At 37.1% G+C, this 27,831-nt stretch overlaps 1 protein-coding gene across 6 annotated transcripts in view; it reads right to left on the reverse strand.

Annotated features, from left to right (window-relative positions):
- Positions 1 to 4,842: 4,842 nt before the first annotated feature.
- Positions 4,843 to 27,831, reverse strand: part of CTNNA3 (catenin alpha 3) — a 1,773,069-nt gene continuing 1,750,080 nt past the window's right edge. For all 6 annotated transcript variants that reach the window (XM_074382308.1, XM_003928685.4, XM_074382306.1 and 3 more), the window contains one exon: positions 4,843 to 5,277. In XM_074382308.1, the coding sequence (XP_074238409.1) occupies positions 4,990 to 5,277 (288 nt within the window). In that variant the 3' untranslated portion in view covers positions 4,843 to 4,989. The remainder of the gene's footprint in view (positions 5,278 to 27,831) is intronic.

The following is a 27,831-nucleotide window of genomic DNA, read 5'->3' on the forward strand; positions in this document are numbered from 1 at the left end:
TACTTGGTATTGTTTCCATTTTTCTCCAACTTACCAAACTCATATTGAATACCAATCCATATGTTTTGTTCCCACAAACCAGTGGGGACTGCTGGATGCCATAGTTCAGCCAGCGGTCATGAAGTATCTCATCTCAGGATAAAACTTAAGGTCAGCCCCACAGCCAGTCTATTGCCTGCAGATGGGATTCTGGTCAGATTGAGTTCCATTTGGAAAGAGTTCTCTCCATTAACATTATTTTCTTTTAGAGTGTCCAGAAATGGATTCTGTCTTGTTTGTTAGGGGGAAATATTGACATGCAAGATGACTACTGTTTTAAACTATTCTTTATTTTGCTTTAATAGAAGATATGTTCTTTTTCATGTGAATCAGTAAAAAATGGCAAAAAAAAGTATTTAATAATTAGTCTTTGTTTTTCTTTGAGATGTCTAAGATAGTGTTAGTAGCCTCATTCAAAACATTTTTAGTTGCAGCTAGTTTTAATAGCATCCATGTTTTCTTTGTTAATTAGAACCAAAATGCCCAAATATAAACTCTCAAACTGCTATTGTTATTAGTCCTGACTTATTTCTTTGGTGATAAAATGGAATATACTAACGCTAAACATATCATAATGGTACAGGAAGAGTTATAAAGAAAGAAATGAAATTTTCATCTAAATAAGTGTTCTTTCCTGGTATATGACATGTAATTAAAAACAGTAACATCTCAGGTGGCAGAAATATTCCTACTTTACTTAAAAACTATTAAAATAAGATAAAAATTGTGTTATTTTTTAACTAAAATATTTCTGACTTTACAAACAAAAGGTGAATATTTGATTCCTAAATATATAATAGCAAGTTGTCTTTGCAAAAAACAGGCCAACAAAAGAAAGTACAGATTTCATTCAAACTGAGATTCTGGTGCCTGCTTTGCCAACCTAGAGAATTACAATGAAACTAAAAGAGGCTGTCCATTCTGCAGTGAGTTCACAAGAGAATGGCTGATATCACTAGGAAAAGTCTCAGATCCTATTCCACTCGTTCTGCCACTGTACAGAAATCTGTAGCCATGGAACCCCAATCTCTAGGACAGAAATGTACATTTGACACCAAAAAAATTAAAAATGTTTTTGGGGAATAGAAAGACGAAAGGAATAATGCTGCTGGAAGTTAAAATTCATAATTTTGACTAAAACTCTGAAAAATATATTAGTCAATTAATAATTGGGATAGAGATGAGAGATGGGAGAGAGATATTTTTGGTGCACCGAAGAAGAGGAAAGGGCATTAACTGGAGTAATTTGCTGTGATGGACAGTCCCAATTGAACTACTTTGGTAGGAAATTGTTAGCAGTTACCAGAGAATACCTTGCCCAGAGGTGGGTGAAAAGTGAAGGTTTAGGAAGCCCTTGAAGTCACTTACCCTGTTATCACACATTAGGCATTTTAGCCACTCATTATTTAATTTGAGGAGCATTAATTATTTGGTTTGAAGGTCCAAATTGAGCACTTAATTGTATATTCACAAATTTAGCTTGAAATTGAAAACCGACCGCCTTTGAAGGTAAAGGTGTCAAGAATGCCAGACTGTAAGAATGGTTGTCTCTGTGTAGCTTGGAGCCCCTTATTCCCTGTACGTAAGAGATTTTTATGGGGAACAAATTATAAGTTATATTGATCTTATGTTAAGAGATTTCAAAGGCCAGAAGGCACACTTGTGAATGTGAAGACTATACTGTTTTTTTTCTAATACATTTGTAGTTTGCACTCATATAATAAATAATGAACAAATTGGCTTAGAAATTTAGTGTTTGAGTTTTTTCTTGACTCACCCAAGAACTATCCAGAAACTCACTTGAAGAAACATTGTACGCCAATAATTTTAATTTGTGATAAACAAAAGGGAATGATTTCTATTTCTCATTTTTTATATTTGATAAAAATCTTCAAATTTCTTTAATTAGGAGAAGACCCTTTAGTTCATTATTATTTCATAAATATTTCTAAATTTTTCATTCTAATTTCAGTCTAATGTTCGCAGTGATGCTGGTGGATACCCAGGGATAGAACTGCACTTATGGATCGTTACCACCTGCTCCTCCCTCTCAAGGAATGCTTTTCCCCACATAAATGGATTTGATTAAAAAATAAAGGTAAGTTCTTATTAGCAGAATCAAGCACAAATGTATTATCAGAGGAAGCACCAATCTCTGTGATGAGATATCAAAAGGTACATAGATGGATCACCAAATTATCACTCTCATTAAGAAATTTCTGGCATTCCTCTTCAGAAGAAATACCTAAATATAAATGTGTCATGCTTATTGATTAACTACAAAATAGACTTATCAATATTTTGCTGCTAGTTTTTCTTGCATATAAGCCTTTATTCTTATCAGCAGGTTTGAATCAAACTAAATTTTGAAATGCTGCCTACTGCAGGAATTCAATCAGGTAGACAGATGCCTTTTTCAGCTCTACGCATTTTGTTTTTATGGCACCATTGATTACTACAGCAGATTAACTCCTGGGACATTGATTGAGTTAAAATTTTTATTATTTTGTTTAATTATAGTTTACTTGGAGCTAAGCTGAAAATCTGCCTTTGTTGAAGAGGCGAACTTGTTCATATATCACTTTAGCTAAAAAGTCATTTTTATCAAAGAGATGGAGGCTATTTGGTAATTGTTAGGCTGGGTTCAAACTCCTGACCTCATGCTCTGCCCAACTCAGCCTGCCAAACTGCTGAGATTTACAGGCATGAGAAACTGTGCCTGGCCCAGTTACTGTATAATTTCAAGTTATTTCTGTTCTTTTGGTGTCCAATACTGCATGTTCTAAACTCCAACATGTGGAAAGATGATGTCTGGTCAAGTGAACATTAGATTTTCTAAATGAGATGCTTATAATTCTTGGGCATGTGGCTTTAGGAGCTAAGATACACAGTTGGTAGTTTGGTGATTAAAAAAAAAATTCCATACAGCTGGTAGTTTGGTGATTAAAATAAAATTCATTTATCCACTAAATTATAAATGTATACTTCTGTCTGGAAGAAAGATGTACCACAGCCATCACTCTTGTAACATCTACACTTAAAGCAGAAAATGATGGGAGCATTTCAATAAAAGACAGTCTCTATTTGCCTCAATAATCTAGATAGTTCTGAAAAACAGAATCATCTGAATTCTCTAATTCCCTTCTTCACTGCCTTTTCTTCTGGGGAGTGGATTCTGTTTGAAATAGTTATTGTAGGATAGTCTATAGTGTAAAACAGGGAGGAGTTTATTGCCTTCACCTCCCAGAAAGTTTTACACTGAGCTCAGGCAATCCAGCTACTTGGAAAACTGAAATAATTCATTACAAGAAATTTAACATTTCCTGTGTAATTAATAACCTATTAAATAGATCCTTCTTTTCCCATACAATTATGCTTAAGATTCCACACATACCATACTCTGAATATTTATGCTTTCATATGTTTCATGCATCCTTTTACCCAAACTAGTCCCCCTAATAGCAACTGGTATTGTATGTGTAAATTATTTTCTCGTCAATCTAAGGTTACATCATTGTTGAGACAACTCTCATGGCAATAGGAATGTTTTACAAGCAGAAAGTTATAATATGATACTATTATGATAATGTAGAATAGAAAATGTGTTTGTTTTTTTTTTTTAAATCTGTGAATCAGAACTTTAAGAATGAGAAAACATGAAAACAAAACTTGCCTCCACAGAGTTTCTATTAAGGGCACTTTGTGAAAGAAAGAGTGGTGGGGTCTGGTGGAGAGAGAGAGAGAGAATGAGAGAGAGAGGTACACTATACTCTAAAAGTATTATGAAGTCCATTATGAACTCAACTAGGAGTGAACACAGTGACTGGAGTTATAAAATGACCCCAGTGACTTTTATTTAAAAAGTGTTATTAAAATTACTCCAGCTTCATTGCCATTAACTTTGCTTCATAGTTCAATGGTACAATTCATGAGGTTATATTTTACTCAATGCCAAAAGGTTTTCAAACTTGGATTTTCCTTTTCATTACAATTGCAAGCTGATAAAAATGTATTTTTACATTTGTAAAAATAGTCTTATAGAACTTGCACTTCTATTGTTATCAGTATAACTCGCACTGGGATACAGTTTGGTGTCTCATTTCCCCAGTGGGTGATAACTCTTCTTTCACACGCATATTCTGATAGATTTAACACTCAGAAGTGCAGAACTCTCTAATACAGTGGAAACCCTAAAGGTGCCTATGTGGCATCGGAACTCACTGTAACCTTCATAATGTTAATAAAACATTTCATTAATAACCAAGGTTGACCTTTAAAATCCAGCAAGTGGCCTGACTATTCAAATTTGATTAGTTTATAATGGATGTTAGCTTAATAAGTTGACAATGAATACAGATACCTAGAGATTAAAAGGTTTCTTTAGCCAAAAAAAAAAAAAAAAAAAAAAAACACCCAACAGATTCTGTATGATTCATAGAAGAAATTTATGAAGGAATCATACATTTCTGCCAGGTTAGGTGCCAGGTTAGATCAGGTAAAGAAGTATGGAGATTAAATGGGAAAATATTTCATAAAAGTCTTTTGCTTCTATTAAAAAACCAAGTCAGGAGCTCATGTTAGTGTTTTAATTCAGAATATGAATGGTAAATGTACTTGAAGTATTACAGATAAACAGGACTCTCTTGCATCTCCTGTGTTTATTTGCTAATGAATAGCAGATCATCTCTATGATGGGAAAGGCTGAATGATATGTGATAATTTCATTCTTTCAACAAGCAAATATTCATTATTAGGTGGTGTCCATACAGAAATGACAATGACATGATCCCAAATATATATTGCTTATGTTGATTCAGCTCCCAATATTTTATGTTATTTGTGAGTTAAACAGCAAAACTTAGTGAAATTATAGAACTTATCAAGTGTAAAATAAAGCAGTGTGGTTAGCCAGGATTTTGTTATATAGGCACTATATGTAGAATAGTGGTTTCAGTAGACTTGTCGTCCTCTAAATTCACTCATGACTTGCACTGGATGGATTTTTTTCTTTGCTGAGCCTCGTCTGACAGCTGCACATGTTTCCTCTGGCTTCTCTCTTTTAATCAAGGGTTTTTTTGCAGGAGCCTTCATTCTCCACATCACAACTGGGTGCCGGGGCCCGGCAGGACTCTGGATTCGGATGATCTTCGTTGAGGCAATGTAAGACATTTTCACTGTTTGCACCACAGCATTCATTAAATTTTTAGCTGCTTGGATCAGGGAGGTGACACTGTCCAACTGTTGGGGGGAGTTGGGGGGAGAAAAAGAGCTATTATTCCAGAATGCAGTCAAGAATTTAAAGAGATGTAATGTTACAGAAGCTAAAGAATACCACCTTGCTTTAACCCCAGGAATGAATGAATTAATCTTTTTTTATATAAGTATGTATAATTATATCAATCCATACATCTATTTTTGATCATTTTCTATTTATCTGATGCATCAATGGATCCACAATCTATCTTCTAAGATAATATCATAGAGAGATTAATTTCTTCCTCTAGGCTTTCAGTGATAGAAATTCTTCAGGACCCCAATCCACATACTACAAGGCCACGTGGTCACTCTTTTCTTTGTAATGGATCTGTTTCCAGGAGAGAATCCTGAGTTCTTTCTGTAAGACAGGATTATCTGCAATAAATTCTATAAATAATTTTATACAAACAACAATTGAGAATTCTCCTCAGGGAATAGTTTAAGATAATGGGGCTCTATAGTCAAATGAAATTGAGTTAAAATTTCAGGTCTGCAATTTGGAGAAATCATTTAACCATTTTTGCCCTAGTTTTTTCACTATCAAAAAGAAAAAGTTTATTAAAGGAAAAGTAATACATGTAAATAAACTAGTAGGGTAACTGCCAAATAGTTGATTTTAATTAAATATTATTTCCTTTTTTGCTATGAAGACTGACAAAATTGCTTAATGATAAACAGGCATTAATGAGATTAAGAAAAATATTTTTTCACGTGATTCTGTTTTTGTTAATATTTCTGGTTTGGGAACACAACCAATCTTAAGGAAAAATGAAAAGGTATTCCTAGAATCTTATAAAATACCTTAGAACTAAGCTAAGTTGATTATTTTTCTTTATTTGGAGACCAAGTCTTGCTGTTGTCTCCCGGGCTGGAGTGCAGTGGTGCCATCTCGGCTCATTGCCTCCTGGGTTCCAACAATTCTCCCACCTCAGCCTCCCAAGTAGCTGAGATTACAGGTGCCTGCCATCGTGCCCTGCTAAGTTTTGTATTTTCAGTAGAGACGGTGTTGCACCATGTTGGCCAGGCTTGTCTCAAACTCCTGACCTCAAGTGATCCACCTGCCTCAGCCTCCCAAAGTGCTGGGATAACAGACATGAGCCACTGAGACCAGCCGGTTGGTTCATTTTTATACAACCAATGTCTCTTGCATTATTTTAGCTTGGCAGATTGTCATCTACCGCCAACTCGTACAGGCAGATTTGCCTCCACTGTCACCCCTCTGTGATGCGTGCTGTCAGGGTTGAGATTCAAACACTGGCGCTGTAGTTACTAAAATCCATCAGCAGCTGCCTGGCCTGAGTACTCTACCTTTGCTGTTCGAGGAGTCTTTTCTCACATCCGGAATAAATGAGCAGAGGAAAGGAGTAAGTTGAGGTTATGTGCCTGAGGCAGTGGTCTACCTGGCTGCTTCCAGGGAAAAAAAATTTAATTAACTCCATTATATGCCAAACCTGAAATCCTTGAAAAAGTAACTGCAAAAATATGTAATGTGAAAGGGAATAATACTTGGAAACTGCACTTCTTTAAGTCTTTTTTACTTTTTGAAGCCAGAAATATAAAATCTGTGCATGTGGCAGGAATGACAAATGTTTTACAAACATTAAAAAGGATTTCATGAAGCACTCAAATGAATCTTGAAGGACATTTGGAGCTTCTGAATCTGTATGCAACTTAAAAACATACTACACTTTGAACAGAATAACACATTTTGTTATTAAATTGCTCCACAGACAGATTGCAAGTTCAAATCTTTTTTTTTTTTTTTTTTTTTTTTTTTTTGATACGGAGTTTCGCTCTTGTTACCCGGGCTGGAGTGCAATGGCACGATCTCGGCTCACCGCAACCTCCGCCTCCTGGGTTCAGGCAATTCTCCTGCCTCAGCCTCCTGAGTAGCTGGGATTACAGGCACGCGCCATCATACGCAGCTAATTTTTTGTATTTTTAGTAGAGACGGGGTTTCACCATGTTGACCAGGATGGTCTCGATCTCTTGACCTCGTGATCCACCCGCCTTGGCCTCCCAAAGTGCTGGGATTACAGGCTTGAGCCACCGCGCCCGGCTCAAATCTGTCTTTTAATAATTAACAAAACCTCCTGTAATCCAGGTTTTGCTGGGTTAATCATTATGGTAGGTTTCCAATCCCACCACAGAAATAAGCCAGTTTTTCTAAATGGGGTGATAAAATGAATACTGTTGAGAATCTTTGGTAATGCCATTGCTCAAACATGGAAATACTGGGTTTGTCCTAAGGGCTCTGCACCATCACAAAGTCATTTCACCAGTGACTTTGGTCTTATCCTAAAACTTACATTCTGCTCTCTTCCTTTTAACTCTGTAATTTTGTCATGTACACTTTTTGCATTTATTTCATCTCCTTTTAATTTTTTTTAAAATTGTATTTGGGCTCTGGGGTACATGTGCATATCCTGCATCCTGCGGGATTGTTGCATAAGTACATACATGCCATTGTGGGTTTGCTGCCTACATTAGGCATTTCTGCCGGTGCTACCCCTCCCCTTCCTCCCTCCTCCCCCCAGGAAGTCCCCCTCCCCTTCTCTCTACCCTCTAACCTAGCCCTGTGAGTATTGTTCCCTTCCCATCACCTGCCTATGAGTGTTTGGTTTTCTGCTCTTGTGTCAGTTTGCTGAGAATGATGGTTTCTAGGTTCATCCATGTCTCTACAAAGGACACAAACTCATCATTTTTTATGGCTGCATAGTATTCCATGGTGTATATGTGCCACATCTTTTCTTTTTTGTCTAGTCTATCATCAGTGGGCATTTGGGTTGGTTCCAGGTCTTTGCTATCGTAAACAGTATGGCAGTCAACATATGTGTGCATGTGTCTTTATCATAGAACAATAAATAATCCTTTGGATATATACCCAGTAATGGGATTGCTGGGTCAAATGGAATTTCTATTTCTAGGTCCTTGAGTAATTGCCACATTGTCTTCCACAATGGTCGAATTAATTTACACTCCCACCAACAGTGTAAAAGTGTTCCTATTTCTCCACATCCTCTCAAGCATCTGTCTCCAGAGTTTTTCATGATCGCCATTTTAACTGGCATGAGGTGGTATCTCAATGAGGTTTTGATTTCAATTTCTCTAATGACCAGTGATGATGAGCATTTATTCATGTTTTTTGGCCTCATATTTGTCATCATTTGAAAAGTATCTGTTCATATCCTTTGCCCACTTTTGAATGGGTTTTTTTTCCTGTAAATCTGCTTTCGTTCTTTGTTGATTCTGGATATTAGCCCTTTGTCTGATGGGTAGATTGCAAAAAATTTTTCCCATTCTGTTGGTTGCTGGTTTACTCTAATGATTGTTTCTTTTGCTGTGCAGAAGCTCTGGAGTTTAATTAGATCCCATTTGTCTATTTTGGCTTTTGTTACCAGTGCTTTTGGTGTTTTAGTCATGAAGTCCTTGCCTATGCCTATGTCCTGAATGGTTTTGCCTCGGTTTTCTTCTAGGGTTTTTATGGTGTTCTTAAATTTAAGTCTTTAATCCATCTGGAGTTAATTTTTATATAAGGTGTAAGGAAGGGGTCCAGTTTCAGTTTCCTGCACATGGCTAGCCAGTTTTCCCAAAACCATTTATTAAACAGGGAATCCTTTCCTCATTGCTTCTTTTTGTCTGGTTTGTCAAAGGTCATATGGTTATAGATGTGTGGCATTGCTTCTGAGGCGTTGGTTCTGTTCCATTGGTCTATGTCTCTGTTTTGGTACCAGTACCATTCTGTTTTGATTACTGTAGCCTTGTAGTACAGTTTGAAATCAGGTAGTGTGATACCTCCAGCTTTGTTCTTTTTGCTTAGGATTGTCCTGGCTATGCGGGCTTTCCTTTGGTTCCATATGAAGTTTAAGGTGGTTTTTTTCCAGTTCTGTGAAGAAGGTCATTGGTAGCTTGATGGGGATAGCATTGAATCTGTAGATTACTTTGGGCAGTATGGTCATTTTCACAATATTGATTCTTCCTAACCATGAGCATGAAATGTTTTTCCATCTGTTTGTGTCCTCTCTTATTTCCTTGAACAGTGGTTTGTAGTTCTCCTTGAACAGATCTTTTCCCTCCTTTGTTAGTTGTATTCCTAGGTATTTTATTCTCTTTGTAGCAATTGTAAATGGGAGTTTGCTCATGATTTGGCTCTCTGTTTGTCTGTTATCAGTGTATAGGAATAGTTGTTGTGATTTCTGCACATTGATTTTGTATCTAGAGACATTGCCAAACTTGCTTATCAGCTTAAGGAAGTTTTGGGCTGATATGATGGGGTCTTCTAAATATATGATCATGTTGTCTGCATATCAGGACAATTTGACTACTTCTTTTCCTAATTGAATGCCCTTTATTTCTTTTTCTTGCCTAATTGCTCTGGCTAGAACTTCCAATACTGTATTGAATAGGAGTGGTGAGAGAGGGCATCCTTGTCTAGTGCCAGTTTTTAAAGGGAATGCTTCTAATTTTTGCCAATTCAGTATGATATTGGCTGTGGGTTTGTAGTAAATAGCTTTTACTGTTTTGAGAAACTTTCCATCAATACCTAGTTTATTGAGAGTTTTTAGCATAAAGGACTGTTGAATTTTGTTGAAGGCCTTCTCTGCATCTATTGTGATAATTATGTGGTTTTTGTCTTTGGTTCTGTTTATGTGGTGAATTACATTTATAGATTTGCATGTGTTGAACCAGCCTTGCATCCCCCGGATGAAGCCTACTTGATTGTGGTGGGTAAGCTTTTTGATGTGCTGTTGAATTTGGTTTGCTAGTATTTTATTGAAGATTTTCGCACTGATGTTCGTCATGGATATTGGCCTGTAGTTTACTTTTTTAGTTGTGTCTCTGTCAGATTTTGGTATCAGGATGATGTTGGTGTCATAGAAGGAGTTAGGGAGGATTCCCTCTTTTTGTATTGTTTGTAATAATTTCAACAGGAACGGTACCAGCTCTTCTTTGTACGTCTGGTAGAATTCAGCTGTGAAGCCATCTGGACCTTTTTTTGGTTAGTAGGCTATTAATTGCTGCCTCAACTTCAGCCTTTGTTATTGGTCTATTCAGGGTTTCATCTTCTTCTTGCCTTAGTCTTGGGATTGCACAAGTGTCCAGGAATTTGTGCATTTCTTCCAGATTTACTGGTTTATGTGCATACAGTTGTTTGTAGTAATCTCTGATGGCAGTTTGTATTTCCAAGGAATTGGTGTTGATCTCCCCTTTATTGTTTTTTATTGCATCTATTCTATTCTTCTCTCTTCTTTTTTATTAGTCTAACTAGTGGTCTATTTTGTTGATCGTTTCAAAAAACCAGCTCCTGGATTTATTTAATTTTTGAAGGGTATTTTGTGTCTCTGTCTCCTTCAGTTCTGCTCTGATCTTAGTTATTTCTTGTATTCTGCTTGCTATTGGTTTTTTTTTAAATCTTGCTCCTCTAGCTCTTTCAATTTTGATAATAGGGTGTCACTTTTAGATCTTTCCTTGCATGTGGGTATTGATTGCTATAAATTTACCCTAGATGCTGCTTTAAATGTGTCCCATAGGATCTCATACATTGTGTCTTCATTCTCATTGGTTTCAAAGAACACTTTTATTTCTGCCTTCATTTCATTGTTTATCCATTCATCATACAGGAGCAAGTTGTTCATTTTCCATCTGATTGTGCAGTTTTGAGTGCTTTCCTTAATCCTGAATTCTAATTTGATTGTGCTGTGGTCTGAGAGACTGTTAATATTTCTGTTATTTTGCATTTGCTGAGGAGTGATTTATTTCCAATTATGTGGTCAGTTTTGGAGTAAGTAAGTGCAATGTGGTGCTGATAACAATGTGTATTCTGTGGATTTGGGGTAGAGTGTCCTGTAAATGTCTATGAGGTCCACTTGGTCCAAATCTGCTTTAAAGTCTTGGATATCCTTGTTGACTTTCTGTCTCGCTGATCAGTCCAATATTGTCAGTGAAGTGTTAAAGTCTCCCACTATTATTGTGTGGGAGTCTGAGTCTCTTTGTAGGTCTTCAAGAACTTGCTTTATGTATCTGGGTCCTCCTGCATTGGGTGCATAAATATTTAGGATAGTTAGCTGTTATTGTTGCATTGATCCTTTTACCATTATGTAATGCCCTTCTTTGTCTCTTTTGATCTTTGTTGGTTTAAAGTCCGTTTTATGAGACTAGGATTGCTACCCCTACTTTTTTTTTTTTTTTTTTGCTCTCCATTTGCTTGGTAAATCTTTTTCTATCCCTTTATTGTGAATCTTTGCATGTGAGCTGGGTCTCCTGAATACAGCACACTGATGGGTCTTGATTTTTATCCAGTTCACCAGTCTGTGTCTTTCGATGATTGAGGCATTGAAGCCATTTACCTTTATCATTAATGTTGTTATGTTTGAATTTGATCCTGCCATTTTGTTACTGGCTGGTTGTTTTGCCCGTTAATTGACATGGCTCCTTCATTGAGTCATTATTCTTTACCATTTGGTACGTTTTTGCAGTGGCTGATATTGGTTGTTCCTTTTCTTGCTTAGTACTTCATTCCATAGTTCCTGTAAGGCAGGTCTTGTAGTGGAAAAAAAATCTCTCAGCAATTGCTTGTCTGTAAAATATTTTATTTCTCCTTTACTTATGAAGCTTAGTTTGGCTGGATCTGAAATTCTGGGTTGTAAGTTGTTTTCTTTAAGGATGTTGAATATTGGCTCCCACTCCCGTCTAGCTTGCAGGGTTTCTGCTGAGAGATCTGCTGTGCGTCTGATCATCATCTTTCCTTCGTGAGTAACTCAACCTTTCTCTCTGGCTGCCCTTAGGATTTTTTCCTTCATTTCAACCCTGGTGAATCTGACAACTATGTGCATTGGGGTTGATCTTCTTGAGGAATATCTTTGTGGTGGTCTCTGTACTTCCTGGATTTGAATGTTGTCTTGCCTTGTCAGGTTGGCAAAGTTCTCCTGGATAATATCTTGAAGAGTGTTTTACAACTTGGATTCATTCTCCTCATCACATTCAGGTACACAGATCAAGCATAAATTAGGTTCTTTCACATAATCCCATAGTTCTTGGAGGCTTTGTTCATGTTTTTTTTCACTATTTTTTCTCTAATCTTGCCTTCTTGTTTTATTTCATTGATTTGAGCTTCCGTCTCTGATAGCCTTTTTTCTGCTTGATCGATTCAGCTGGTGAAAGTTGTGTATGCCTTGTCCTAGTGCTGTGTTTTTCAGCTCCATCGTGGTTATTCTAATTAGCATTTCATCTAACCTTTTTTCTGTGTTCTTAATTTCTTTGCATTGGGTTAGAATAAGGACTTTTAACTCAGCGAAGTTTGTTATTACACACCTTCTGAAGTCTGCTTCTGTCAATTCGTCAGATTCATTCTCTTGTCTGTCTGTCTTTGTTCCCTTAATGGTGAGGAGTTGTGATCCCTGGGAGGAGAAGAGGTGTTCTGTTCTTTGATGGTTTCATCCTTTTTGCACTGTTTTTTTCCCTGCTTCGTGGGTTTATCTCCCTTTAATCTTTGAAGTTGCTGATTTCAGGAGTCTCTGTCTGAGGACTTTTTTTCTATTGAGGTTGGAGCTGTATTTTTTTCAGCCTGTAGAGGGCGTTGCTGGGCTCTTTCAGATTCCATCAATCAGGTTGTTGGGTGGGTGGTCCTTCCCTGGGGTTTGTTTGCAGGTGAGATTGGCCCCACCTTCCCAATGGTGTCTCTCCCAGAGCTCAATTTTCGTGGTTGAAGTCAAGCTGGTGAATTTGCTGCCTAGTTCTCTAGCAAGGCCTTCAGTTTGAGCTCCGTGGAGGTGAGGCCCGCCAGGCCTTCTGGTCTGTTTCCCTGCTTTCCATTCTGCTTCCCTCTGTGGGATGGTCTGTCCCGCTGGCATTAGTCCAAAGTTCCTGCGACAATTTGCTGTGCCTGGAGGTAGGTAGCCACTGCTAAGATATGCATCACCTACCCATGGCACCCCACTATCTAGCAGGGCTGTTGTGGACTGGGTTGCAGGAGGGATGAGGTAAGTGCAGGATCTGAAACAGAGCACCATAGGGGTTAAGTCCCCTGACCCTCCCAGCCGCTGCATGTTTCAGGTGGGGGATGCACAGGGCCCCCCATCGTGATTTCCCCCTGTGCGGCTCTTGCCTTGTGGCTCCTTCCCTGGGCCTAAATTCAGTGCCCTGTCAGTCCCACAGAAACGAACCCAGCACCTCATTTGGAATGGTGAAGTCCTCTAGCCCTCTGAGTGAGTCTCATTCGCTGGGAGCTGCATTCTGGTGCTGGCTTCTTTCGGCCATCTCGGTGCCTCGCCTTTTGATTTTTTCTTTTTTCTGTAAGTAGTATCATCTATCAACCAGCAGTCTAGGGAGGATGTTGAAATTCATGCCTCAAAGTGTGACTGGCTTGTCTTCTTTCCTCACTGAATCAACAAATCCCTGCCTATGCTGTTGTGATCTTTTATTCTGGCCTCTCCCAAATCCTTTGATTTTTAAAATCCTCAATGGTTATAGTAAAATCTTCCCTGCTTGACTCAGAAAAACCTAGTTTTGCAGACAGATTAGAACAATTACTGAAAGAATATAGTTATTTCATGAGGAACTCTTGTAGAATAATATATGAAGATCTTTCTTTGAGGTCTAAGAACTATGTGCATTAAGATACAACTACCAGCTAAATCACAGTCCATACAGCAATGGGCAAACACAAGCCTAGCTAATGGTAGAAAATTGTATTCAAGGCCCAAGAAGTGTCTCAGGCCTACTTATAGGGAATAACAATGCAAAATTTAATGTCTTCAAAAAATTATTTAAAAGCCTTTTATCCAAGTCTACTTTCATGAAAAACCCTTTAAGGGAAACATACAATAGGATTCTCTCTGTAAAAAAACAAAGGCAAATCTGCAAAGGTAATGCACTACTTTTGGGTCTGTGTTCAACTTATTTGAACAATATATTCTGAACTTCCCAAATGTACCTATCTAAGACAAGAATGTTAATTTATTCTAAAGTCCTGGTGGAGCAAAACAACCGTCTATACAACGCAGATCCATAAATTCTTTTACTATTGCAAATTGCTGTTACTAACTAACTAAAAATTCTTCTAGGAAAATAATATAACTTGAAATGTTTACCATAGAGGAGACGCATTTTCCTAATATCTGGTAACATACCTCTCTCATCTAGATGAAGTGTTCTTGACCAGGGTATCAAAAATAGTAATTTTGTTCAGGTGTGGTGTTTCATGCATGTAATCTCAGTACTTTGGAAGGCCAAGGTGGGTGGATCACTTGAGGTCAGGAATTCATGACCAGCCTGGCTAACATAGTGAAACTTCATCTCTACTAAAAATACAAAAATTAGTTGGACATGCCTGTAATCCCAGCAACTCAGGAGGCTGAGGCAGGGGAATTGCTTGAATCCGGGTTGTGGGGGCAGAAATTGCTGTCACATGTAAACAGCTTCCCTTCCAGAAAGGACAATATTTTAAATAACTTTCAAAGAGGATTGTGTCCTAAATTAAAGGCCTCTTTCCTACCTTAATTTGATATATACCATTTACCATGGTAAATAGCAAGATAACCATTCTTCCAAGGCTGACATCTCGTACTTACTCTTGTAATACTGGTGTGGTTTCAAAATAACTGAGCCTGGGCCAGGTGCAGTGGTTTATGCCTGCAATTCCAGGACTTACGGAAGCAGAGGTGGGGGAATCACTTGAGCTCAGGAGTTTGAGACCAGCCCAGGCAACATGGAAAAATCCTGTCTGTCTGTACCAAAACTGCAAAAAAAAAAAAAAAGCCAGGCATGGGCATGGTGGCATGTGCCTGTTGCCCCAGCTACTTGGGAGGCTGAGGAGGGAGGATCACTTGAGCTCAGGAGGCAAAGGTTGCAGTGAGCTGAGATTGTGTCACTGCACCCTAGCCTGGGTGGCAGAGTGAAACCCTGTATCAAAAAATAAATAGATAAAAAATTACTGAGCCTGATAGTCTATTAATGTCACAATAACCTACTCAATGTTGTCTATGCCAAAACATAAATCAGTGAGTTCTGCCTCTTTTTTTTGTATCTAGATGGATAAAGAATTATGTTCAATTAACTCTTAAACTCTATGCTAATTATGCAATGTGTTTTGCAAACAATCCTGATAATGACGATTTAAATAGAATCCTATTAAATATTATCCTATGTAAATCTTCGTTGCTCTTATTATAGCATCTCTTCTGTGCTTTATGGTATCATATGGTTTCAGTTTAATAATAGTACAAATTGGACCAATTCTACAAATGTTTACAGATAAAGGGCTTGCTCTTGAAAACATATCAATAGCCATTTGCTACAGAGAAGGTGGGGTTTAGCAACAATAAAATACATTTTCTATTTCCTCATAAAATGTCAACTTTTTGTCCCAGTAAGTAGTTTATATAGAATGTCTGGATCTTTTCACAAAAACAACACTAAATACCTATAAATCCTTGACAACTATGTCAATTTGGAATGTCTGCTAGCAAACCCTTGCCAAAACCCTATTGTAATTAGTGATAGCCAAGAAGAATATTCAAAATAACATGGTACATATTCCTTCTTTTTGCTTTTAGAAGTTTCACAGACATTGTGTCAAAACACTAGAATGCTTTCTACTCGTAGGACACTAGTCTAACTCCCTACAGGATGGATTCAAGACCTTTACCAGGCATATGCCTTGCATGAGGATTCTAAGCCTAAGTGAACGTCGCTTGCACTGATGTGAATCTCACCTTCTTGCACCTAGTCTGTCACCTGTGGAAAGCATTTTCCCAATCCCTGTGTGAACTGCCATGCTAACTTCTTCTTCTAAAACTCCTGCTGAGAGAAAAGCCTTGCACTGCTTGGAAAGATATATGTTCTGTCCAGTAACCTTTTTGGTAAATTGGTAGCAAATGTAGCCTTTTATCTTGTGAGTCTCAAGTTTTACCTGAATTCAAAGACCCCTGGTGGATGTTGGCCCTGCACAGAAGCAATTTTTGAAAGACAGCTGCCTAGAGGTTGGTCCCAAGTGTAAGAACAGCTTAAAATAATTGCTAACGTTTATATTATATGCAGTAGTATGCAGTTGACATAAATTAACTCATAGCAACCCTGTGAGGTAAGTACTGTTATTATCTTCATTTTATAGGTAGAGAAACAAAGGAACTAGAAGGTCTGGTGACTTGCTCAAGGTAACACAGATATTAAATAGTAGGGCCAGAATTTGAACAAAGTAAGTCTGGTTCTACCTTCTGTTTTTACTCATTACATAATCCTGCCTCCAGGAATATGGTATTTCCAATATGTGATTATTTTTAGATGTCAAATAGATTAATGAATTATACTAACAAACATTAATAGAATCACTAAAATTTTTAAGTTGACTACCCAACAATTCTGCTTTTAAGAATTTTGCTCTTACTTTTCTAATGCATATTGCCACCATGAACAATGAAAGTATCTCATTTGCCAAGGCATTTTGTTAGGATGGTGGTTTGAAAATTTATATACAAATTTCCAAGTTGCATTTTTTTGGAAGAGCAAATAGAATAACTCAGTCACCCTTATAGGTCCCAAACCATTTAAAGACATTAAATTAAGACTATTTTAAAACAAAACATTTTTAAATTTTAAAATCTGGATCTCAGTAAACATATCAGTAAGGCAAAGAAACCAATCACATTATAGCTTTGAGGATATGGAAGTACATAATATTTATCTTTAAATCTTTAAAATGTGTCAAAATAAATAGAATCTTGATTAATCTTTTTTTTCCCTTATTCTCCAATAGAATTAAGTCAATTTGTTTGCTTAGTTTTGCAACAAATAATAGGATTTGATTTTATGACTCCAGAGTTTCTTTTTAACATTATATTCATCCGTTTTCACACTATTATAAAGATACTACCTGAGGCAGGGTTATTTTTAAAGGAAAGAGGTTTAACTGACTCACAGTTCTGCATGTCTGGGAGGGAGGCCTTAGGAAACTTACAATCCCGGCAGAAGGAGAAGCAGGCACATCAGGAGAGAGACCACAAACAAGAGCAGAGACAACTGCCTTATAAAACCACCAATCTTGTGAGAACTCACTCACTATCACAACAACAGCACTGGGGAAACTGCCACCATGATCCAGTCACCTCTCTCCCTCAACATGTGGGGAATTACAGGTCACTCCCTGACATTTGGAGATTATAACTGAAGATGAGATTTGGGTAGGGACACAAAGCCTAACTGTATCAAAAGTACTCAGTTAAACTATTTGGAAATGAAGTTAGCATAGGCAGTGTCAAAGGGCCTATGTATATGTAATAGCAGATTACAACTGATAGCATATACTATTTCTAAAAAGACTTAAAGATATTTGTAGTGTTTCTAACTTATAGGCGCCATTTGCATCTCAAGATTGATCTAATGGCAGTAGTTTTACACCACAGTAAATGCTTAAATATATTTTCATTAACCAAAATACATTAACTTATTCAATGTTTTTATGATCAAACCTGAATATCTCTTTTAAGACCTAATTTTATCCCAATACTAGCTTAATCCATTCTTTTGCTTCTGAAAAGATTTTTAAAAGAATAGTCTGCATTGAGAACATTCTCCCTTTTCAGCTGCATTCAAAAATGCTAAACAAACAGCCAGCATGGCTTCATAGGCAAATCAGATAAGGAGCTTTGTCAAAGCCAGGCAAAGTGGAGTTTCATCTCCAAATTGAAATTGTCAAATGTATAATTAAATTGAGAAGGAAGTTCATTCTTTGGAAGGAAGTTCTTAGAAGAATCATTCTAATGGGCCACTGATATAATTCTCACAGATTTGTACTTTGTCAAGGTTCCATTAGAATATGACAGCAAAAGAGGACAATTAAGTTGAAAGGGGAGAAATCAATGCATGAAATAACTAAAATATATAACACTACAGAGAGGGCTAGACATGAAATAAAATATGACATTTATTCAGTTATAAGTTTGTCCTGTCAAAAAGTAGCTTAAAAGCTAATTTTTTTCTAAAGCAGATACTCTAGGCCAAAAACAAACATTTTATATCACCCTTAGAAAGAAATAATGACAAACATAAGGCCAATTAAGGTGGCTACTCAGAATACCTTTTAATTTTATTTAAAATGACCTATTGGCCGGGCGCAGTGGCTCACGCCTGTAATCCCAGCACTTTGGGAGGCCGAGGCGGGTGGATCACGAGGTCAAGAGATCGAGACCACCTTGGTCAACATGGTGAAACCCCGTCTCTACTAAAAATACAAAAAATTAGCTGGGCATGGTGGCGCATGCCTGTAATCCCAGCTACTCAGGAGGCTGAGGCAGGAGAATTGCCTGAACCCAGGAGGCGGAGGTTGCGGTGAGCCGAGATCGTGCCATTGCACTCCAGCCTGGGTAACAAGAGCGAAACTCTGTCTCAAAAAAAAAAAAATAAATAAATAAAAAAATAAAATGACCTATTATAAAAATATACACATTGGTAATATACCAATAATTATCTATCCTTCAACCATGTTTACTTAAGGCAAAATGCTTAGATGAGAATAAATTTTCCAAAATATTACAGCCTTACTTGAACAGATTCAGAAAAATTAGTACATTCTTTGCCATGTAGAGACAACAAGAGTGGCTTAGGTTAGGCATGGTTTTCTCAATGTCAGTGTTTCAACCTTGGCTTCCTCTTCCCAGCACCACCAATCAGGACACTGAGTTCTGCCCTTTCCATAGCAGGCTGGGTGATAATACTAAACCTTACCTCTTGATTATGAGCTAAGGCTCATAGATCCTGAAGCATAATCAAGAGGTAACAAAGCACCGGTCTCTATCCTTGATCCTACACTATGTATTTTATGACCATAAGCAAAGAACAACTAGGCTGTGTGAAGCTGAAAGGCCAAATGACATTAGTTTTACAACCCATGCAGAGCTTCCACACACCTATAATTTTCAACTCTTTCAACCTTGATTATTCTACCATTTTGATAATATTTGTCAATATTTCATATTTCTCAGCTCACTTTTCTCTCTACTACAGATGTCTTGCAGAACAGAATTATCCATTTCCCTAACACTGAGTCACAGGTGACTGTTTACCATTTTTAGAGAATCCCCTTGTATTAGTTTGTTCTCAAGCTGCTAATAAAGACATAATAGACACTGGGTGATTTATAAAGGAAAGAGGTTTAATTGACTCACAGTTCGATGTGGCTAGGGAGGGCTCATAATCCTGTCTTACATGGCAATCAAGACAAGGAGAACAAAGTCATGTCTTACATGGTGGCAGGCAAGAGAGCCTGTTCAGGTGAACTGCCGTCTTGTAAAAAAAAAAACAGATCTTGTAAGGCTTATTCAGTATCATGAGAACAGCATGGGAAAAACTTGGCCCCATGATTCCCATGATTTGATTACCTCCCAATGGGTCCCTCCCACAACACATGGGGATTATTACAATTCAAGGTGAGATTTGGATGGGGACATAGAGCCAAACCATATCAACCTTATTGAGCAAATTGGTTTCTAGATAAATTAATGGCCACCAACCTGAAGCTAACAGACAATGCACCTGTGTGTTGTAGTTAATTCTTGTATCCATTCTACTCAAACACTAAACTTCCACTTTTATCCAACCTCTAGCCCCTCATATTCCCACTTTTTCTGCAGATTACTTACAACAAATATAAAATAAGCAAAGAAACAAAAACAATACAATCAAAAAGTAAAAATGAAATTGCCCCAACTTCTATCTTTCATTATCAATTTCTATTAAAATGAAAATTATCTGGTTCTCTTCCTCCCTACCTTCTTGCAGATTTTGCACATTTAATACCCTTTCTTCTAATACATTTTTTTTTTTTTTTGAGACATGGTCTCACTCTGTTTTCCAGGCTGGAGTTCAGTGAGTGGCGTGATCTTGACTCACTGTAACCTCTGCCTCCTGGGTTCAAGTGATTCTAGTGCCTCAGCCCCCAAGGAAGCTGAGATTACAGGCACATGCCACCATGCCTGGCTAATTTTTGTGTTTTAGTAGAGAGGGGTTTCACCATGTTGCCTAGGCTGGTCTCCAACTCCTGACCTCAGGTGATCCACCCACCTTGGCCTCTCAAACTACTGGAATTACAGGCATGAGCCATTGTACCTGGCTCTTCTTCTAATATATAATTATTCTATTCCTTTCTACTGATTTTTTTACTGTAATACTTAAATGTTCATAAAACCCTATCTTAAAACATAGCCAGACTTATTGACAGGTTACCTATTTTCCTTAAAACTATTTTCCTCACTTAACACTTGTTAAGCAATCTGATTCCTACTTTCATATATATGCTTCCACTTCATATATATATATACATATATATATATAGACATATATATAAAATGATACGTATGTATCAAACATAAGTGTATATGACATATTTATTAATATGTTTGCTAGATGTATTATATAATATATAACAGATACTAAATATATAATAGATAATATATGTTAAATATATAACATATATATGAAATTATTCAAATGGTAATCCTGTATATCTGTTTTATTTCAATCGAATCACATTTATCAGCTCAATTTTTAATTCTCATTCTTGAATACTTAATTACATATAAATATCACAGTTTATCCACTCTACTATTAATAGGCTTTTAGGTAGTTTGGGCTACTTAAATTATATAAATACAAAATAAATAGGAACTTATGAATATTCTAGTATGTGTCTCTTGGTAAATAAATATATACAGTTGTATCAAGTATGTACCTGAGAGTGCAACTGTGGAGTTATAAAACTGCATATATTTAGTTTTATTGATACTTCCAGGGATTTCCAAAGTGCTTCTGCAAATTTATATTTCTAGCAAGAATATATGCATCTACACTTTTCCTCCATATTTTTCATATTAGTGAGTTTTGCAAGTATGTAGAGATAACACACTGAGGTTTAATTGACATCTTATTAATTACTAATGAAGCTGAGCATATTCTTCTATGGTTATAGCTTTGACTTGCACATAGAGACATTGTTCAATTCACTTTTCAATAATCCGTATATATTTTTCTACAGTCTTTTGGATTTTCTATGTATGAAAGCATATCATCTATGAATAATGACAGTTGTATTTTTTTTCATTTATTTTGCCTTTTTTTTTTTTTTTGGAGATGGAGTCTTGCCCTGTTGCCCAGGCTGGAGTGCAATGGCATGATCTTGGCTCACTGCAACCTCAGCTTCGGGTTCAAGCAATTCTCCTGCCTCAGCCTCCCAAGTAGTTGGGATTACAGGTGCATGCCACCACACCCAGCTAATTTTTTGTATCTTTAGTAGAGACAGGGTTTCACCATATTGGCCAGGCTGGTCTTGAACTCTGGACCTCATGATCCATCTGCCTCAGCCTCCCAAAGTGCTGGGATTAGAGGCATGAGCCACTATGCCTGGCCTATATTTTGTCTTCTTTTTCTCATTATTTTACTAGATAGAACTGCCAGTATTCAAGTGAGGATACAAGGTATTTTTGAATCATACTCTAACTCAGGGAGAATGATTTCAATATGTTATCACTGATTTTTTTAGTTAACTCACATATTAGATGTGTGTTTAAAATTTTTTCTAATAAATGAGGACTTACCAGTTTTCCTTTTAATATTGATTTCTAACTTAAAATACCAGTGTGATTAAAGAATAAGCTCTGAATGATTTAAAACATTATATATTTGTGGATGCTTTGTTTATGACATATTCAAATATCATATGCTTTAGGTAGATTAGAAAGGAATGTGAATTCTAGTATTTTTACATCAGTGTTCTATTTATGTCAACTGGTTTCCTTAAGCCTATTATGTCAGTCAAGATTCTTGCCACCCCCAGGTATCAGGCATCCACAGATAGTTGTGTATTTTCTATAGTTGTATATAAATGGAATTCTATGCTATGTAATTTGTGTGTGATGTTTCACATGCCATTACATTTGTAAGCTTCATATATGTTGCTGCATGTACCAGTAGTTTGTTTATTGCTGAGAAGTATTACACTTTATACATATACCACAATTTGTTAATTCATTATCTTGGTGACTGGCCTTTGGTTTCTTTTGCTATGATAAAGTTGTTATGGCATTATTGTACAACTATTTCGTATTGTATGTTTTTATTTCTCTTGGGTAAATAACTAGAAATAAAACTATGTTCTGTTGTTAAGGATGTGTTTAACTTCATAAGAAATTAACAAACTGTTGACCAAAGTTATTTTTACCATTTTGAATTCTACCAACAATGTATGAACATTATAGTTATTCTGTATCCTTAGTTGCACTTGGTATTTTGATTCTTTTTACATTTTAGAAATGTTGATGAGTATAAAGAGAAACGTAATTGTTTTGCTTTATTCTTCTTCTATGGTTAATACTTTTTGTCCTAGCAAAAAATGGCTACTACAATGTTAAAAAGATTTTCTTTTAGGCTTTCTTCCAGATATTTGAAGTTAGAGATTTATGTTTACAATTATGCTTACTTTGTATTAATTTATACATATGGGGTAATGTGCAATTTTTTTTCATATACAGATATTGTTCAAGCACCATTTAGTCAAAATGATTTTCTTTTCTTTTTAAATGATCTTGGAATTGCTGTTAAAATTAAATTGACCATTTATGTTTGGCTCTATTTCTGCTTCATTTCTATGTCTATATTTATACCAGCATCATACTGTGACGCCAACATCACTTTCTCAGGGAAGAGTTCCATGGTACTTAGAATAGATTGGATCCTCTTTTTTATGATCTTATAGAAATCTCTACTTCATTTCACATTAGATGTATCAGAAGGCAATATGATCCATGTAGATAGAGACAATGCTCTTTTTTACCCTTTTATTACTGGACACAGTCTACAGGAGATACCTGGCATATGAACAAGTTACTGGACATATTATATAAATTGTAGAATTCTTAACTACAGAAACCACATGTAAAATACTCTCAAAGGTAGACATGACTTCAATTATTCTCTTGTATTCTGCACAAACTGTTACTATTGTCCAGACATTTCATACACTTACTCCATCTACCAGGATGTTTCTGGCCTCTGGACATTGCATAAAAACCCCTGATCAAATGTTTCTCATAATTTATGTTTAAAACTCAAAATACAAATCTGTTGTAAGTCATGCTTTTCAGAAAATCTCAAAGTCTCCAATTCTCACTTTTAGATTAATATTTCTCTTATAAACTTTCACTTCTGAAGAAATATATCTTAGTTGCCCAAGAATAAAATATCAGTTTTGGGAGGATCCACGATGGTTGAATAGGAACTGCTCCAGAGTGCAGTTCCCAGCAAGAACAATGGAAAGGTTGAGTGCCCACTGCAATTCCAAACAAACTTTCACTGCCCACAGATCAGGAGATTCCTGGGCCAAAAAGCACCATGAGTTTTTAGCACAGTGGTTTCAGCCAGTGCGGCTCGGTGCACTGAAACTCACACAAATCTGGGTGGCCATTTCAACTGGCACCTGTAATGCCTGTGAAACAGAGCCACCCATTCAACTAAAAGGGAGGGGGCAGAGACAGGTGATCTGGCTTGGCGGGTACCGCCCCCACAAAACAAGCAATCTCAAATGCTCTGGATTGAGAGTTTCACAGCAAGCACAGATGGACCCAGGACAGTCCAGCTTAGTGGGGGAGAGGGTAACCACCATTACCAAGGCAGTCTGCCACTATTGAGGCAGTTCAAACAGCAGCTGGGCAGAGCCTGCGGCTGCTCAGCAACACCTCTGCTGGCAGAGGTGACTAGACTACACCATGCGGGGCAGGGCATCTATGAAAAAAAGCAGTAGCATGACAGGAACTTATCAAAAAAAGCTGACCTTCCTAGGACAGGGCACGTAAGAGGTGATTATGAGTTCTGCTGCAGCAGACTTAAACGTACCTGCCCAGCAGATCTGCGTAGAACAATGGAGATTCCAGCACAGCAACTGAGCTCCTATAAGGGACAGACTGCCTCCTCAAGCAGCTCCCTGACCCCTGTATACCCAAAGAGAAACCTCATAAAGGAGAGCTCAGGAAGACATCTGGCAGGTACTCTTCTGGGACAAAGATAACAGAAGAAACCGGCAGCAACCCATACTGCTCCTCAGCCCCCACACATGATGCCTAGACAAGCAGAGTCTGGAGTGGACCTCCAGTAGTCCTGCAGGACAGGGGTCTGACTGTTAGAAGGAAAACTAAAAAACAGAAAAAAAAACTTCATCAACAAAAAGGATGTCCACACACAGACCCCATCCAAAAGTCACCAACTACAAAGACCACAGGTACATAAAGCCACTAAGACAGGAAGAAACCAGTACAAAAAGGATGAAAATGCCAAAAACCAGAATGCCTCTCCTCCTCCAAAGGATCACAAGTCCTCACCAGCTAGGGATCAAAGATGGATGGAGAATGAATCTGATGAATTGACAGAAACAGGTATCAGAAGTTGGATAATAACAAACTTCTCTGAGCTAAAAGAACATGTGCTAACCCAACACAAAGAAACTAAGAACTTAGAAGAAAGGTTAGATGAGATGCTAACTAGAATAAATAGCTTAGAGAAGAATATAAATGACTCGATGGAGCTGAAAAACACAGCATGAGAACTTTGCGAAGCATATACAAGTTTCATTAGCTGAATTGACTAAGCAGAAGAAAGGATATCAGAGACTGAAGGTAAACTCAATGAAATAAAATGAGAAGGCAAGAATAGAGAAAAAGGAGTGAAAAGAAATGAACAAAGCCTCCAAGAAACACAGCATTATGTGAAAAGACCTAATCTTTGATGATAGGTGTACCTGAATGTGACAGAATTAATTCAAGCTGAAAAACACTCTTCAGAATATTATCCAGGAAAACTTCCCCAACCTAGCAAGGCAGGTCAACATTCAAGTCCAGGAAATACAGAGAACACCACAAAGATATTCCTCAAGAAGAGCAACTCCAAGGCACATAATAAGCAAATTCACTAGGGTGAATGAGAAAAAATGAGAAAAAATGCTAAGGGCAGCCAGAGAGAAAGGTCAGGTTACCCACAAAGGGAAGACCATCAGACTCACAGCAGATCTCAGCAGAAACCCTACAAGCCAGAAGAGAGTGGGGGCCAATATTCAATATCCTTAAAGAAAAGAACTTTCAACCTAGAATTTCATATCCAGTCAAACTAAGCTTCATAAGCAAAGGAGAAAGAAAATCCTTTATGGACAAACATTTGCTGAAAGATTTCATCACCACCAGGCCTGCCTTACAAGAGCTCCTGAAGGAAGCACTAAAAAAGGAAAGGAACAACCAGTCCACTCCAAAACATACCAAATGGTAAAGACGATTGACACAATGAAAAAAAATGTGTCAACTAATGGGTAAAACATCCAGCTAGCAACAAAATGGCAGGACCAGATTCACACATAATAATATTAACCTTAAATGTAAATGGGCTAAGTGCCTCAATCAAAAGACACAGACTGGGAAATTGGATAAAATGTCAAGACCCATCAGTGTGCTGTATTCAGGAAGTGCATGTCACATGCAAGGACAGAAATAGGCTCAAAATAAAGGGATGGAGGAAGATTTATCAAGCAAATGCAGAGAAAAAAAAAAAAAAAAAAAAAAAAAAAAAAAAAAAAAAAAGCAGGAGTTGCAATCCTGGTCTCTGATAAAATGGACTTTAAACCAACAAAGATCAAGAGACAAAGAAGGACAGTACATAATGGTAAAAGGATCAATGCATCAAGAAGAGCTAATGATCCTAAATATAAATGCACCCAATCCAATACTGGAGCACCCAGGTACATCAAGCAAGTTCTTAACAACCTACAAAGAGACTTAGACCCCCACACAATAATAGGGTCAGACTTTAACACTCCACTGTCAATATTAGATCAATGAGACAGAAAATTAACAAGGATATCCAGGACTCGAACCTAGATCTGGACCAACATCTACAGAAATCTCCACCCCAAATCCACAGAATATACATTCTTCTCAGCACTGCATTGCACTTACTCTAAAACTGACCACATAATTGGAAGTAAATCACTCCTCAGCAAATGCCAAAGAACAGAAATCATAACAGTCTCTCAGACCACAGAGCAATCAAATTAGAACTCAGAATTAAGAAACTAACTCAGAACCACACAGCTTCATGGAAACTGAACAACTGGCTCCTGAATGTCAACTGGATAGACAATGCAATGAAGGCAGAAATAAAGATGTTTTTTGAAACCAATGAGAATCAAAACACAATGTACCAGAATCTCAGGGACACATTTAAAACAGTGTCTAGAGGGAAATTTATAGCAATAAATGCCCACAAGAAGCAAGGAAAGATCTATAATCGACACTCTGTCATCAGAATTGAAAGAGCTAGTGGCGCAAGACAAAAAAAAATCTCAAAAGCTAGCAGAAGACAAATAACTAAGATCAGAGCAGAACTGAAGGAGATAGAGACACAAAAACCCTTCAAAAAAATCAATAAATCCAGGAACTGATTTTCTTGAAAAGATCAAGAAAATAGACTGCTAGCCAGATTAATAAAAAAGAAAAGGGAGAAGAATCAAATAGATTCAATAAAAAATGATAAAGGGGATATCACCATTGATTCCACAGAAATATAAACTACAATCAGAGAGTACTACAAACAACTCTATGCACATAAACCAGTAAACCTGGAAGAAATGGATAAATTCCTGGACAGTTGCACCCTCCCAAGCATAAACCAGGAAGAAGTTGAAACCTTGAATAGATCAATAACAAGGACTGAAGTTGAGGCAGCAATTAACAGACTACCAAACAAAAAAAGTCCAGGTCCAGATGGGTTCACAGCTGAATTCTACCACATATACAAAGAGGAGCTGGTACCATTCCTTCTGAAACTATTCCAAACAATACAAAAAGAGGGAATCCTTCCCAAATCATTTTATGAAACCAACATCATTCTGATACCAAAACCCAGCAGAGACTCAACAAAAAAATAAAACTTCGGGCCAATATCCATGATGAACATAGATGTAAAAATCTTCAATAAAATACGGCAAACCGAATCCAACAGCATATCAAAAAGCTTATCCATCACAATCAAGTAGGCTTCACTCCAGGGATGCAACACTGGTTCAACATAGGCAAGTCTATAAACGTAATTCACCACATAAACAGAACCAAAGACAAAAAACTCGTGATTATCTCAGTAGATGCAGAGAAGGCCTTCGACAAAATTCACCAGCACTTTATGCTAAAAACTCTCAATAAACTAGGTATTGACGGAACATATCTCAAAATAATAAAAGTTATTTATGACAAACCTACAGCCAATATCATATGAATGGGCAAAAACTGGAAGCATTCCCTTTGAAATCTGGCACTAGACAAGGATGCCCTCTATCACCACTCCTATACAATATGGCATTGGAAGTTCTAACCAGAGCAATTAGGCAAGAGAAAAAAAAAGGACATTCAATTAGGAAATGAAGAAGTCAAATTGTTCCCATTTGCAGACAACATGATTGTATATTTAGAAGACCCTATCATCTCAGCCCAAAATCTCCTTAAAACTGATAAGCAAATT

This window comes from Saimiri boliviensis, chromosome 12 (assembly GCF_048565385.1).
Source record: "Saimiri boliviensis isolate mSaiBol1 chromosome 12, mSaiBol1.pri, whole genome shotgun sequence".
In the NCBI taxonomy this organism is placed as follows: domain Eukaryota; kingdom Metazoa; phylum Chordata; class Mammalia; order Primates; family Cebidae; genus Saimiri; species Saimiri boliviensis.